The sequence below is a fragment of the Oncorhynchus gorbuscha genome, linkage group LG03, assembly GCF_021184085.1.
Source record: "Oncorhynchus gorbuscha isolate QuinsamMale2020 ecotype Even-year linkage group LG03, OgorEven_v1.0, whole genome shotgun sequence".
Classification (NCBI taxonomy): Eukaryota; Metazoa; Chordata; class Actinopteri; order Salmoniformes; family Salmonidae; genus Oncorhynchus; species Oncorhynchus gorbuscha.
The window spans coordinates 32697230-32712188 of record NC_060175.1 but is presented as its reverse complement, the minus strand read 5'-3'; the positions used below and the strand labels follow the sequence as shown (position 1 = coordinate 32712188).

The 14959-nt window shown below is 43.8% G+C and overlaps 1 protein-coding gene across 7 annotated transcripts in view; it reads left to right on the top strand.

Moving 5' to 3' along the window:
• Nucleotides 1–14959, top strand: part of LOC124031239 (disco-interacting protein 2 homolog B-A-like) — an 89863-nt gene that overhangs the window by 65798 nt on the left and 9106 nt on the right. For 4 of the 7 annotated variants that reach the window (XM_046342280.1, XM_046342284.1, XM_046342281.1 and 1 more), the window contains 22 exons: nucleotides 895–1004; nucleotides 1080–1182; nucleotides 1318–1382; nucleotides 1466–1559; nucleotides 1659–1778; nucleotides 2029–2143; nucleotides 2366–2505; nucleotides 3762–3898; nucleotides 4012–4092; nucleotides 4189–4316; nucleotides 6701–6815; nucleotides 7074–7275; nucleotides 7420–7532; nucleotides 7864–7887; nucleotides 10016–10096; nucleotides 10230–10353; nucleotides 10482–10603; nucleotides 10772–10883; nucleotides 13415–13524; nucleotides 13771–13901; nucleotides 14139–14307; nucleotides 14398–14568. In XM_046342280.1, coding sequence (XP_046198236.1) covers nucleotides 895–1004; nucleotides 1080–1182; nucleotides 1318–1382; nucleotides 1466–1559; nucleotides 1659–1778; nucleotides 2029–2143; nucleotides 2366–2505; nucleotides 3762–3898; nucleotides 4012–4092; nucleotides 4189–4316; nucleotides 6701–6815; nucleotides 7074–7275; nucleotides 7420–7532; nucleotides 7864–7887; nucleotides 10016–10096; nucleotides 10230–10353; nucleotides 10482–10603; nucleotides 10772–10883; nucleotides 13415–13524; nucleotides 13771–13901; nucleotides 14139–14307; nucleotides 14398–14568 — 2567 coding nt within the window. The remainder of the gene's footprint in view (nucleotides 1–894; nucleotides 1005–1079; nucleotides 1183–1317; nucleotides 1383–1465; nucleotides 1560–1658; nucleotides 1779–2028; nucleotides 2144–2365; nucleotides 2506–3761; nucleotides 3899–4011; nucleotides 4093–4188; nucleotides 4317–6700; nucleotides 6816–7073; nucleotides 7276–7419; nucleotides 7533–7863; nucleotides 7888–10015; nucleotides 10097–10229; nucleotides 10354–10481; nucleotides 10604–10771; nucleotides 10884–13414; nucleotides 13525–13770; nucleotides 13902–14138; nucleotides 14308–14397; nucleotides 14569–14959) is intronic. The other 3 variants (XM_046342285.1, XM_046342283.1, XM_046342282.1) reach the window with 1 other exon arrangement.

Here is a 14959-nt window from a genome sequence, read left to right as displayed (position 1 = left end):
TGTTTTCAGTTTTGAGCGAATGCTGCCATCAATCCACGGTTTCTGGTTGGGAAGGTTTTAATAGTCACTGTGGCTACAACATCACCGATGCACTTGCTAATTAACTCGCTCACCGAATCAGCGTATTCATCAATGTTGTTGTTTGATGCTATCTGGAACATATCCCAGTCCACGTGATCGAAGCAATCTTGAAGCGTGGAATCAGATTGGTCGGACCAACGTTGAACAGACCTGAGGATGGGCGTTTCCTGTTTTAGTTTCTGTCTATAGGCTGGGAGCAACAAAATGGAGTCGTGGTCAGATTTGCCGAAAGGAGGGCGAGGGAGGGATTTGTATGTGTCGCGGAAGTTAGAGTAACAATGATTCAGAATTTTGCCAGCCCAGGTTGTGTATTTGATATGCTGATAAAATTTAGGGAGCCTTGTTTTCAGATTAGCCTTGTTAAAATTTCCAGCTACAATGAATGCAGCCTCAGGATATGTGGTTTCCAGTTTACATAGAGTCCAATGAAGTTCCTTGAGGGCCGTCGAGGTGTCTGCTTTGGGGGGGGTGTTAACGACTGATTATAATCGAAGAGAATTCTCTCGGTCGCCAATGCCGTTGGCATCTGATTGTAAAGAATTCTAGGTTAGCAGACGTATTATTTATAGATCAGTCAGCTGTTACTCCGTCACAGCTGACTGACAAAGTAGACTGACTGATCTACAAATAATAATGATTAGTTATTTAGGAAGCCAGGTGGTTTTAGTCATTGAGTCGGCGACTGCAATCTGGTCGATCTCAAACACAACTATTGTCTCTCGAGATCCAAATGTGATACCTTATCTCTTTCGTTACGAGTCTCTTTTTAATGAAGTTGATTGGCTGGTGTATGATATTGACTGTCTCCTATAGGCTGGCCTCGGCTAAAGTGGGTGGTGACAGATTCCAAGTACCTCACCAAACCTGGCAAGGACTGGCAGCCCCACATCCCTACAGCGAACACTGACCCTGCATACATAGAGGTGAGATGTGTGTGCACGTGCATATGTGTGTACTCTTAATCTAATCTTAAGTAATTGTGTTTTCTCTCCCTCTAGTACAAGGCTAGTAAGGAGGGCACAGTGATGGGTGTGGCTGTGTCTAAGGTGGCCATGTTGACCCATTGCCAAGCACTGACCCAGGCCTGCAACTACTGTGAGGGTGAGGAACTACTCTATATGAGAGAGGCATACTCTATCGTGAGAGTAAGTTTATGGCATCTGTATGAGGATGATACACAGGGAACAAGTGTTTAAAGGATGCTTCTCATAGGGACTTATCTGTTTCTGTTCTTAGGTGAGACACTAGTGAACGTTCTGGACTTTAAAAAGGACATGGGCCTGTGGCATGGAGTTCTCACGGTGGGAGGATAATAGTTACTGGTAAACTGATTTCATATCATATGTATTTTTGTTTAATAAGTTGTATTTTGTTCTTCTTTCAGAGTGTAATGAACAGGATCCACACCATCAGTGTGCCCTATGCTGTGATGAAGGCTTGCCCTCTCTCCTGGGTTCAGAGGGTCCACATACACAAAGGTAGTTACACCACCTCCACACTCTCTCTCTCTCTCTCTGTGTGACCATGAGAACACTGTGAGGTTAATGTACTCATTTGTCCCTCCTCTTCCCCCGTAGCGCGCGTTGCCTTGGTGAAGTGTCGTGACCTGCACTGGGCCATGATGGCACACAGGGAACAGAGGGACACCAGCCTGGAATCACTGCACATGCTCATCGTTGCTGATGGAGCCAACCCCTGTGAGTGTGAAATGTAGTCCATGCAGGGAAATGTAGTCTCTGGAAGCCACACTGGAACTACAGCTGGCAGACATGCTTGGAACTGGTCTGCATGGCAACTTCCAGGCTGTCCGTGGGGCTGACAGAGAGCAAACGTCCCACATGCAATAGGACAATTGCAAGTGAAAAACAAAGCTCTGTATGGTTAGAATAGATTCCCTCTAAAAATGGTCAGTGTTGTGAGATGTCTCTATCTGTGTCTCTCCCTTAGGGTCGGTGTCATCCTGCGATGCCTTCCTCAACGTGTTCCAGATCCACGGGTTGAAGCCAGAGGTCATCTGTCCCTGTGCCACCTCCCCTGAGGCCATGACGGTGGCCATCCGCAGGTAGGATAGGCCTGATGGTTCTTCTTGGCGAATGTAACAGTTTGTGTTTTGTTTTGCTACTTGGCAAAATGTGTTTGTAGTACCCTGATTTGCCTCTGGACAAATGGGAGTAAATTAAAGTTACATACTGCTCCTTCAATGATTGAATGCATGTATGGATAAAAGGATCGTCTTTCGGCAGTATGTGTATATTTTTCTGTAAAATTCCTGCCCTGTGCCCAGGCCGGGGGTGCCGGGGACACCCCTCCCAGCCAGGGCCATCCTCTCCATGGGGGGTCTAAGTCACGGGGTCATCAGGGTCAATGCGGAGGACAAGAACTCTGCCCTCACCGTGCAGGACGTGGGTCACGTGATGCCTGGAGGTGAGGAAAGGGGATAAGGGGTGCACAGTGTAGAAGAGTGAGAGAAATGGGGAAAGATATCAGGAGTGAAATCCATTTGTATGTGTGTAACTGGCTTAGAAGTCTCAGGCCTGGCTATAGTCACTCATCACCAGAGTGGGATTCCAAATCACCTCCACAGCATGTCCATTTTGTTTCTTTATGTGTAAATAGGTTTCTGAATTATTGTGTGCATCTGACTGTCTCTGTATCTCTGTGTGTAGTGAAGCCTGTATCTGTGTCTGCAGCTCTGATGTGTATAGTGGAAGCCTGTCTCTGATGTGTATAGTGAAGCCTGTCTCTGATGTGTATAGTGAAGCCTGTATCTGTGTCTGCAGCTCTGATGTGTATAGTGAAGCCTGTCTCTGATGTGTATAGTGAAGCCTGTCTCTGATGTGTATAGTGAAGCCTGTCTCTGATGTGTGTAGTGAAGCCTGTATCTGTGTCTGCAGCTCTGATGTGTATAGTGGAAGCCTGTCTCTGATGTGTATAGTGAAGCCTGTCTCTGATGTGTATAGTGAAGCCTGTATCTGTGTCTGCAGCTCTGATGTGTATAGTGAAGCCTGTCTCTGATGTGTATAGTGAAGACTGTCTCTGATGTGTATAGTGAAGCCTGTATCTGTGTCTGCAGCTCTGATGTGTATAGTGAAGCCTGTCTCTGTGTCTCTGATGTGTATAGTGAAGCCTGTCTCTGTGTCTCTGATGTGTATAGTGAAGCCTGTCTCTGTGTCTGCAGCTCTGATGTGTATAGTGAAGCCTGTATCTGTGTCTGCAGCTCTGATGTGTATAGTGAAGCCTGTCTCTGATGTGTATAGTGAAGCCTGTCTCTGATGTGTATAGTGAAGCCTGTCTCTGTGTCTCTGATGTGTATAGTGAAGCCTGTCTCTGATGTGTATAGTGAAGCCTGTCTCTGATGTGTATAGTGAAGCCTGTCTCTGATGTGTATAGTGAAGCCTGTCTCTGATGTGTATAGTGAAGCCTGTCTCTGATGTGTATAGTGAAGCCTGTCTCTGTGTCTCTGATGTGTATAGTGAAGCCTGTCTCTGATGTGTATAGTGAAGCCTGTCTCTGATGTGTATAGTGAAGCCTGTCTCTGATGTGTATAGTGAAGCCTGTCTCTGATGTGTATAGTGAAGCCTGTCTCTGATGTGTATAGTGAAGCCTGTCTCTGATGTGTATAGTGAAGCCTGTCTCTGTGTCTCTGATGTGTATAGTGAAGCCTGTCTCTGTGTCTGCAGCTCTGATGTGTATAGTGAAGCCTGAAGGGCCTCCTCAGCTGTGTAAGACAGATGAGATAGGGGAGATTGTGGTGAACTCTCGTGCCGGAGGCAACATGTACTATGGCCTACCAGGAGTCACCAAGAACACCTTTGAGGTACAGACCCACAACCATTCAATTCCCCCTTATGTGTTACAGCATATCTTACACCAATATGCTGTTCAACACTTCTTCTATTAGACATTTTAATGAAACATGTCTGTCTATAGGTGATTCCGGTCAATACTCTTGGTGCTCCTATTGGAGAGATCCCCTTTGTGAGATCTGGACTCCTAGGCTTTGTAGGACCTGTAAGTAGGAATGTTGTGTGTATGTGCGCGTGCATCCATATCTGTGAGCATTTGTGTGTCAGTCTGTATTGACGGCTGTGTCTAACCCTTCTACAGGGCAGTCTGATATTTGTGGTGGGGAAAAACGAAGGCCTGCTGATGGTGAGTGGGAGGAGACACAATGCTGATGACTTGGTGGCCACAGCACTCGCCGTGGAGCCTGTCAAGACTGTGTATCGTGGAAGGTGATTACGGTGTGTGTGTGTGCGCATGGGTCAGCATGTATTTGAATCAACATTGGATGAGATCTGTGCAGTTTGTGCTCGATGTGAGTCAATTGTAGTGGGGATTGAGCATAGAGATGTATATCGATCATTACAGGGAAATAACTTGTTTTTGCGTGGACATTGTCATTGAGGGCTTCCACCATTTTCAAGTGGGTGGGGATTCCTATGGTTTGGGAATGATCAGCAAATGATCAGAGCATTGTCTTCTTCAGAGTGGTTTTGTGTGGGTAGGAATTGTGGTGTTCTCGGCTTTATGTGTGGATGTGTATTTATGTGTAATGAATAAATACAGTCGAAGTCGGAAGTTTACATATACCTTAGCCAAATGCATTTAAACTCAGTTTTTCACAATTCCTGACATTTAATCCTAATAAAAATTCCCTGCTTTAGGTCAGTTAAGATCACCACTTTATTTTAAGAGTGTAAAATGTCAGAATAATAGTAGAGAATGATTTATTTCAGCTTTTATTTCTTTCATCACATTCTCAGTGGGTCAGAAGTTTACATACACTCAATAAGTAGATGGTAGCATTGTCTTTAAATTGTTTAACTTGGGCCAAACATTTTGGGAACCTTCCACAAGCTTCCCACAATAAGTTGGGTGAATTTTGGCCCATTCCTCCTGACAGAGCTGGTGTAACTAAGTCAGGTTTGTAGGCCTCCTTGCTCGTACATGTTATTTTCAGCTCTGCCCACACATTTTCAATAGGATTGAGGTTGGGGCTTTGTGATGGCCACTCCAATACCTTGACTTTGCTGTCCACAACTTTGGAAGTATGCTTGGAGTCATTGTCCATTTGGAAAACCCATTTGTGTCCAAGCATTAACTTCCTGACTGATGTTGCTTCAATATATCCACCACATTTTCCCTCCTGATTATGACATCTATTTTGTGAAGTGCACCAGTCCCTCCTGCAGCAAAGCACCCCCACAACATGATGCTGCCACCCCCCTTGAGTATAAATATTTCCACCTGACAAAGCTGGTGTAACTGAATCAGGATTGTAGGCCTCCTTGCTCGCACACGCTTTTTCAGTTCTGCCCACAAATTTTCTATAGGATTGAGGTCAAGGCTTTGTGATGGCCACTCCAATAGCTTGACTTTGTTGTCCTTAAGCCATTTTGCCACAACTTTGGAAGTATGCTTGGGGTCATTGTCCATTTGGAAGACCCATTTGTGACCAAGCTTTAACTTCCTGACTGATGTCTTGAGATGTTGCTTCAATATATCCACATGATTTTCTTGCCTCATGATGCCATCTATTTTGTGAAGTGCACCAGTCCCTCATGCAGCAAAGCATCCCCCACAACATGATACTGCCACCCCCATGCTTCACGGTTGGGATTGTGTTCTTCGGCTTGCAAGCTTCCCCCTTTTTCCTCCATGACCATAACAATGGTCATTATGGCCAAACAGTTCTATTTTTGTTTCATCAGACCAGAAGACATTTCTCCAAAAACTACTAACTTTGTCCCATGTGCAGTTGCAAACTGTAGTCTGGCTTTTTTTGATGGCGGTTTTGGAGCAGTGGCTTCTTCCTTGCTGAGTGGCCTTTCAGGTTATGTCGATATACAGTATGACTCGTTTTACTGTGGATATAGATACTTTTGTACCTGTTTTCTCCAGCATCTTCACAAGCTCCTTTGCTGTTGTTGTGGGATTGATTTGTACTTTTCACACCAAAGTACGTTCATCTCTAGGAGACAGAACGCGTTTCCTTCCTGAGCGGTATGACGGCTGCATGGTACCATGGTGTTTATACTTGCGTACTATTGTTTGTACAGATGAACGTGGTACCTTCAGGCGTTTTGCTCCCAAGGATGAACCAGACTTGTGGAGGTCTACAATGGTTTTTTCTGAGGTCTTGGCTGATTTCTTTTGATTTTCCCATGATGTCAAGCAAATAGGCACAGAGTTTGAGGGTAGGCCTTGAAATACATCCACAGGTACACCTCCAATTGACTCAAATTATGTCAATTAGCCTATCAGAAGCTTCTAAAGCCATGACATCATTTTCTGTAATTTTCCAAGCTGTTTAAAGGCACAATCAACTTAGTGTATGTAAACTTCTGACCCACTAGAATTGTGATACAGTGAATTATAAGTGAAATAATCTCTCTGTAAACAATTGTTGGAAAAATTACTTGTGTCATGCACAAAGTAGATGTCCTAACCGACTTGCCAAAACTATAGTTTGTTAACAAGAAAATTGTGGAGTGGTTGAAAACGAGTTTTAATGACTCCAACCTAAGTGTATGTAAACTTCCGACTTCAACTACATGTGTGTGTGTGACTATGGATCATTGCAGAGTAGACATTCTAATCCGCATGTGTGTGTCAGGATTGCGGTTTTCTCTGTGACGGTGTTCTATGATGAGAGGATTGTGGTTGTGGCAGAGCAGAGGCCAGATGCCAGTGAGGAGGACAGCTTCCAGTGGATGAGCAGAGTACTGCAGGTAGCTAACCCCCCGACAAACACCTCTTTCTTGGTACATTCCAAAACAAACACCACTGTTTTCAATGTACAGGGAAGTTGTCTAACTAAGGAGTGTTGTGTGTGTGTGTGTGTGTGTGTGTGTGTGTGTGTGTGTGTGTGTGTGTGTGTGTGTGTGTGTGTGTGTGTGTGTGTGTGTGTGTGTGTGTGTGTGTGTGTGTGTGTGTGTGTGTGTGTGTGTGTGTGTGTGTGTGTGTGTGTGTGTGTGTCCATTGTCCAGGCCATTGACAGTATCCACCAGGTGGGTCTGTACAGCCTAGCCCTGGTACCTGCCAACACGTTACCCAAGACCCACCTGGGAGGGATCCACATCTTTGAGACCAAGCAGAACTTCCTGGACGGCAACCTGCACCCCTGTAACATCCTCATGTGCCCCCATACCTGTGTCACCAACCTCCCCAAACCACGGCAGAAACAGCCAGGTACAGTAGGCTCAGTTTAGGGGATCATACAGCAAAACTTGGCAATTGATTTGGCTTACAGTTACCATGTCTTTTGAGCTAGGGACTGTTTATCTGATTGTAAATATGCATTCTCTCTTTCACATATTCTCTCTTTCTCTTTAGTGGGTGTGGGTCCAGCCTCCATCATGGTGGGGAACCTGGTAGCGGGGAAGAGGATAGCCCAGGCAGCAGGCAGGGATCTGGGAATGATCGAGGACCAGGACCTGGTCAGGAAGGTAGGACCACCTCAGGACCTCTCTCATCTCACCAGTTAGAAAGGACCCACATGCACGTTGGACCATAGCAGGGTAGGGACGATAGCGGTAGCTGGCACTAATAACCTGGTGGTAGCCAACACTACTAACAATGGCATGCCGACTCACGGTCAGTATGCTGTTGGGCTGCCAGCGGCATAATACTACCATATTGGTTGCCACCAGTGGTCCAATAAGTGTTTACTAGCTATTTAGTTGGACAGGACAAGATAGCTGGTAAACCATGTGGGCAACATGATGCATTCTCTCCTCTCCTCTGTCCTAATGCACCCATCTCTCTGGATCTATATAGCTCCGTATGTGGCCTACTATCATGGTAAGAGCTACTGCCCCCTCTAACTCTGTAACACCCTGGTCCTACCTTTGCTTCTGTCTGGAATGTGCTGTACAGTGAAGCTCCAAATGTGAATGGAGCCATTCTTCAGTTGCACACACAGATCTTTCTATGGATGCAAGTTCTGGCAAGATGTGAGCTCTTGCATGGTGTCAGAAGTAATGCTCGGAATCTGCATGTGCCAATGTATTATTCAGTTTTCTGTTATTTTTCTGGATCACAGCACAGTTATGGTGACAATCTGTCGGCGTACCTCTTAATGCCACCTGATGCCACATGCCTTCCATTGCCCTCCATCACCTCTGAATGTTCAGAATAGTACACATATACACAAACACACACTAGCAACTCGCATGCCCCTCCAACTTGAGGAGCTGTCCTTTTCAGCCACGTGTTTCCTGTGTTTGAGGGGTGCAAAATCCACTTGTCACTTAAATCTCGTTAGATTGATTGCTTTCATTTTACTCCTGCGACTCTTTCATATTCTTGCTTGTCCATGAGGTTTTTTCCCTTTAACATTACGACTGCACAAATGTTGTAATCAAACAGTCAAACACCCCGTGGTAATGGCTGAAATGGGCTCAATGGAATACATTGTCTTTCCGTTGCATCTATAAGAACACTAAAGCTTTGTCTGGGATTTAATGCCTCGTCTCAACGCTTACATCACAAGAAAGAGAAGAAAGATCACTTTTGATTTGATGGGTGTTCATTTTTAGGGAATTGAAAAAAGTTATAATTTAATATCGTTGAAATGTTTACAAATGAGGTGAACTTAAATGAAAGCAACTTCCAAAAATGAACACAGATTGTAGTGATGTTATGTCTGATCTCGCAAACAATGTAAAGTATGTGTAGATAGGTGTCATCTAGAGGCTTGTTGGTTTTTAATCCGAGGGTATCCTGCTATTGACGCACTTGTTGAATTATGCAACAGAACGTGACTACAGTAATTCATGAGACAGTGGAGACAGCGCAGTTGAGTGTAGTCCTAAATAGAGCAAGTTTGTGGAGGTAGCAGCCCTGTTCCACCCCTTTATGTTAAGGTTTTCAGATGTATTCATGCAAATCGGGCACATCAATTTTTCAACACAAAATATAAAATAAAATAGCATTAGAAAATGTGTATATATGAGTAGATTCTAGAAAATGTATATATGAGTAGATTCTAGAAAATGTATATATGAGTAGATTCTAGAAAATGTATATATGAGTGCATTCTAAGAAATAAAAGTGACATTTGACAATAAGTTGAATACCTGAATTCCCACCAAACTCCCTGAACTAAAATATTTATGTGCTATAATTTAGTCTATCTGATTATTTAAAACATTTTTTTAAAATGTGGAGTATCTTTATCCATTGTCCAACTGTTGCATTTATTAGAATATTTTTTGTTGTTGTTGATGACTGTTGCTACACACACACACACACACACACACACACACACACACACACACACACACACACACACACACACACACACACACACACACACACACACACACACACACACACACACACACACACACACACACACACACACACACACACACACACACACACACACACACACAGGCCTTGCTGATCTGCAGAGTTGTGTGGCCAGTCTCTGGCAAGCCATCTTCCAGACATTCACATCTCCTCTTTATGTGCTTTGCTTTCTCTCCCCAATGGATCTCTCCCAATCATTGCTGTTAGCTACTACTGAAATCAGTTCATTATTTTAAGAAGTAGTTTGGCTAATGCTGCATGTTCTAAATTGTCCATTTGCTTGTTGATTTGCCAATGGGAGTGACAGTTTCCTTCCTCTTGGTAGAAAAGCTGCTTACGGAGGACATTTTGGCTCCAGGGTTATTTACTGCTGAGTGACTGTATTGACCATCTTCATGACCTTAGACTTAACTTAAGAAAGGAACTTGAGGAAATTAAAGTTCTATCGAGTTCCTCCCATCAGCAAAATTAAACTTATATTATAATTCTTTGTGGTTATTTTGGCATAACTTTATATCAATTTATTATAATGTAAAAAAAATTATTGATATAAAATTGATATCCATATTGGCATGATTGCTATGGAATGAACTTTGACCCTCTTTTCTCTCCTCAGCACCAGTTCTTGTCCGAGGCTCTACAGTGGAGGGCACAGACTGATCCAGACCACTGTCTCTATGTGCTGCTCAATGCAAAGGTAGCACTCTCACACTTATAGACTCACTCTCACACATACAATAAACAGAACCCCCCCCCCCCCCCCCATATACAGTTGGTCCCAGTTGTAAATAAACCCCTTTTCCCTACCCTCTCTAACTCCTGTGCTTCAGGGTCTAGTTGTATCCACAGCTACATGTGTGCAGCTGCACAAGCGGGCGGAGAAGATTGCAGCGGCTCTCACAGAGAAAGGCAGCGTCAACACCGGGAACAACGTGGTGCTGCTCTACCCTCCTGGTGGGTCCTTCCGTCTGTCCGTCCTGTTGTCCATCTGTCATACTGGCACTGATACTGGCATAGTCATACATACCCATTCAGGATGACTTACAGTTATCTTCACTTTCTCGTTCTGTCTCTCACTCTAGGTATTGATCTGATAGCCTCTTTCTACGGCTGCCTGTATGCTGGCTGTGTTCCTGTCACTGTCAGACCTCCTCACCCACAGAACCTGGCAGCCACACTGCCCACTGTCCGCATGATCATTGACGTAAGTGTGTATGTGTGCTATCTTTTGATCACCTGAGTGTATGAGGTTGGGTGCTATTTTATGAGCATGGTGTTTGGGTGTCATTATTTTGGTCTTCCTAAGGTAGGAAGTTGGAACCATATTTTTCTACAAACTAACATGTTGTTTGTGGTGCCTCTCTGTCCCCAGGTCAGTAAAGCTGCCTGTATCCTCACCACTCAGAACCTCATGAGGATCCTGCGCTCCAAAGAGGCTGCAGCCACAGTGAACATTAAAACATGGCCGACAATCATAGACACAGGTACCATAGAACAGGGGTTCTAAAACAAGGTGTCGCAGGGGACCCCTTTTGTGATAGCAAATTCATCAGGGACACCTTCATCAGAACACAACTCAAATGAGATAAAAATAGCATACAAGGAGTTTTACTATGACTTCAGCAGTGCATGGCCAGACGAACAATTGCATTTTCTGGGAAGGAACATTTTAAAGGGCAGCCTATTGACAGAGAATTTTTGCAGTTTTCAAGCTACTTTCGGCATGTCTACACATTTTGTCATGGGGCACAGATATTTTTTGTTGTTGCTGCTTTAAAGAGTAACTTTCATGGGAAAAACAACTTTCTTTTTTAATCAGATGTTTTAGGCTTAGTTATAGTGAAACATGTCAAGTCCTCATTTTTACAGCGTAGCAAAAGTGATATATTTTGGTCTTTTAGTAGTAAATCTACCTCTTTTTGTCCCTAACGATTCAAATATACCATTGAAATGCTGATGTAGAAGCGCTTTGAGAAGGTGCCTATACGTCCTCAAAGGAGGTGTTCAGTATGAAAGACACTCCCTTCTAGATATAAATAAAATAAAAATATACCACCTCAAGGCTAACTATAAAAGTAGGTGACAGCGTAACTTGTTTGGCAATGGTCTTGATAAGTGGAGTGTGGCAATATATTTAGCATGATGCTTCCATAACTCGACTACTGACATTACACAAAATACTAAAGGCACATGTAAGGCACATTTCAGCATATGAACAAATTCTATGTTTTTGCTTACCGTTTCATACACATCTATGTGCTTTTACAAAGAAAACAAACCATGTAGGCTATGAGGATCATACTTTTAGATTCATAGCTACCTCTATCATAACAAGAAATAGATGATAATGGTAGTCATGTCAGCTGGTTGTAGTTTCTTCCAACTACTATGACTGGTGGTGTAGTCTGCTAAGACAGTTGGTTGGCTCATAGTTCAATGGTTGTGAGTTCTAATCCCACATGGGGCAGATGTTTTTTTCTTTAAAAAATGATCCTTAATTTACAATATTCATCCTGTGCCCACATGTCTAATTCTGAAAAGTGAACGCATACCTGTGAGAGGGCTCGCCCTGGTAGTAGTTATAGGTTTTTATACAGTACCCAAGACCATTTCATTTGCAATAGATGAGGCTAGGTGAACTTTGCTTAGATAACAGAGCATTTGTTTTTTAAAAATCTGTCATTTTGGGTATTACAATAAGTATTGAGTTGAAAAATATAGAATTGGAATGCTGTGGATACCAATATCCCTGTGAGCCTCCTATGCCCATGTTGCCCATGGTTAAAAACATAAATTGTAGATAAATAATATCACATTGTATTACACCCTCTAAACTTATTCCATGGATCCCTTTTTCAACATTTGTTTAATCTGTTGTTGCTAGTAATATTCATTTGTATTTATTTTTGTTAAAAAATATATACAGTGCAGAAGACCCCTTCCCTTTTTCCAAATGTTGCTACGTTACAGCCTTATTCTAAAATTGATTACAATAATTGGTTTCCTCATCAATCTACACACAATACCCCATAATGACAAAAGTATTACAAGTACAAGTACACAAGTATTCAAACCCTTTGCTATGAGACTCGAAATTGAGCTCAGGTCCATCCTGTTTCCATTGATCATCCATGAGATGTTTCTACAACTTGATTGGAGTACACCTGTGGTAAATTCAATTGATTGGACATGATTTGGAAAGGCACACATTTCTATATAAGGTCCCACAGTCTTCCTACAGCTGGCCGCCCAGCCAACCTGAGCAATCGGGTGAGAAGGGCCTTGGTCAGGGAGGTGACCAAGAACCCTGTGGTTATTCTGACAGAGTTCCTCTGTGGGGATGGGAGAACCTTCCAGAAGGACAACCATCTCTGTAACACTCCACCAATCAGGCCTTCATGGTAGAGTGACCAGACGGAAGCCACTCCTCAGTGACAGGTACATGAGTGGCGCAGCGGTCTAAGGCACTGCATCTCAGTGCTAGAGGCGTCACTACAGACCCTGTTTAGATTCCAGGCTGTATCACAACTGGGCGTGATTGGGAGTTCCATAGGGTGGCGCACAATTGGCCCAGCGTCGTTAGAGTTTGGCTAGGGTAGGCCGTCATTGTAAAAAATAATTTGTTCTTAACTGACTTGCCTAGTTAAGCTGTCTTCAAAGCAATGGGTGGCAACTTAGAATCTCATATAAAATATATTTTTATTTGTTTTACACTTTTTTGGTTACTACATGATTCCAAATGTGTTATTTCATAGTTTTGTTGTATTCACTATTATTCTACAATGTAGAAAATAGTAAAGAAATACAGCAATAACCTTGACTCAGTAGGTGTGTCCAAACTTTTGGCTGGTACTGTATATATTTATTTATTTTGAGATCTGGCTGTAGACCCCCTGCAGTACCGCCGCAACCCACTTCAAGAACCCTTGCCATGGGTCTTACATACAGTACATACCTGACCATAGAATCTGAGCCAGAGAAACTCAACCTTGTTGTGCATGTTCTCTTCCTCCAGATGACCTACCTCGCCGTAGACCCCCAATGATCTATAAGCCCCCCACGGTAGAGATGATTGCCTATCTGGACTTCAGTGTGTCTACCACAGGCATGCTCACCGGGGTCAAGGTAAGGTCACCCACAGGAGGCTACTCATTGGTCTCAATACTCTAAAAAAGCCCCAGATAGTTTGCAAACTTGGTGGCCCATGAGCGGCCTGCCATTGGCAAAGTCAATAGCCAACAGCTAATTTTGCTCCTCTGATTTACAGTGGGCCAATGATGGTAGCCATAACCATGACTTTACCTGTTGATTCTGCTTCTCTTATTGGTTGTTTCTTTGTGATGCTTGTGTGTGTGTGTTTCTGTCCATCAGATCTCCCATGCGGCAGTCAGTGCTCTGTGTCGCTCCATCAAGCTGCAGTGTGAATTCTACTCCTCACGCCAAATAGCCATTTGCCTAGACCCTTACTGTGGCCTGGGCTTTGTACTGTGGTGTCTCGCAAGGTCACACACACACACACACACACACACACACACACACACACACACACACACACACACACACACACACACACACACACACACACACACACACACACACACACACACACACACACACACACACACACACACACACACACACACACACACACACACACACACACACACACACAGGGTTTCTTTATCTCTCTCTCATACAAACATTTTGAACTCATACCTTCTATTGTTTCCTGTGTGTAGTGTGTACTCAGGGCACCAGTCCATCCTAATCCCTCCTCTGGAGTTGGAGAGCTGTCTGCCCCTGTGGCTGAGTACTCTGAGCCAGTACCGGATCAGAGACACCTTCTGCTCCTACTCTGTCATGGAGCTCTGCACCAAGGGGATAGGCACGCAGACAGAGATACTCAAAGTGAGTATAACACACACACATTCTCTCACACACATACACACACACACACATGTACATGCTAACTCACCGTCTCCCTCTTTTTCCTTCCAGGCGCGGGGGCTGAACCTGTCATGTGTGAGGAGCTGTGTGGTGATAGCAGAGGAGCGTCCTCGTCTGGCCCTCACCATGTCCTTCTCCAAGTTGTTTAAAGACCTCGGCCTCTCACCCCGCGCTGTCAGCACAGCCTTCGGATCCAGGGTCAACCTTGCCATTTGCATGCAGGTACTCAACCAGTTAGAACCGTTACTCTACCAGCTAGAACAAGTTCTGTGAGGAGGTACTAGGCAACAGGGAATTTCATTTTTTATTGAACCTTTATTTAACTACAAAAGTCAGTTAAGAACCCATTCTTATTTACGATGACGACCTACAAGATGGAAGCATAACTAATTTGTTTGGAAATATACTTTTATTAATAGCTAACGGAAAACAAATGTTTTGATGGCCATGGCCAATGTTCCAATGATTTGTGGTTGATGCATTGACCAGTGTCTCCCTGAACTGGAGGTTAGAGCCTTCTGTTTACTGTACACAACATACATGTAAATAGAGGCCTCTGAGGGTTGTCTGCCTTAGTCCAGGTCAGTTAGTACATCAGGACCTTCCTGTGTGT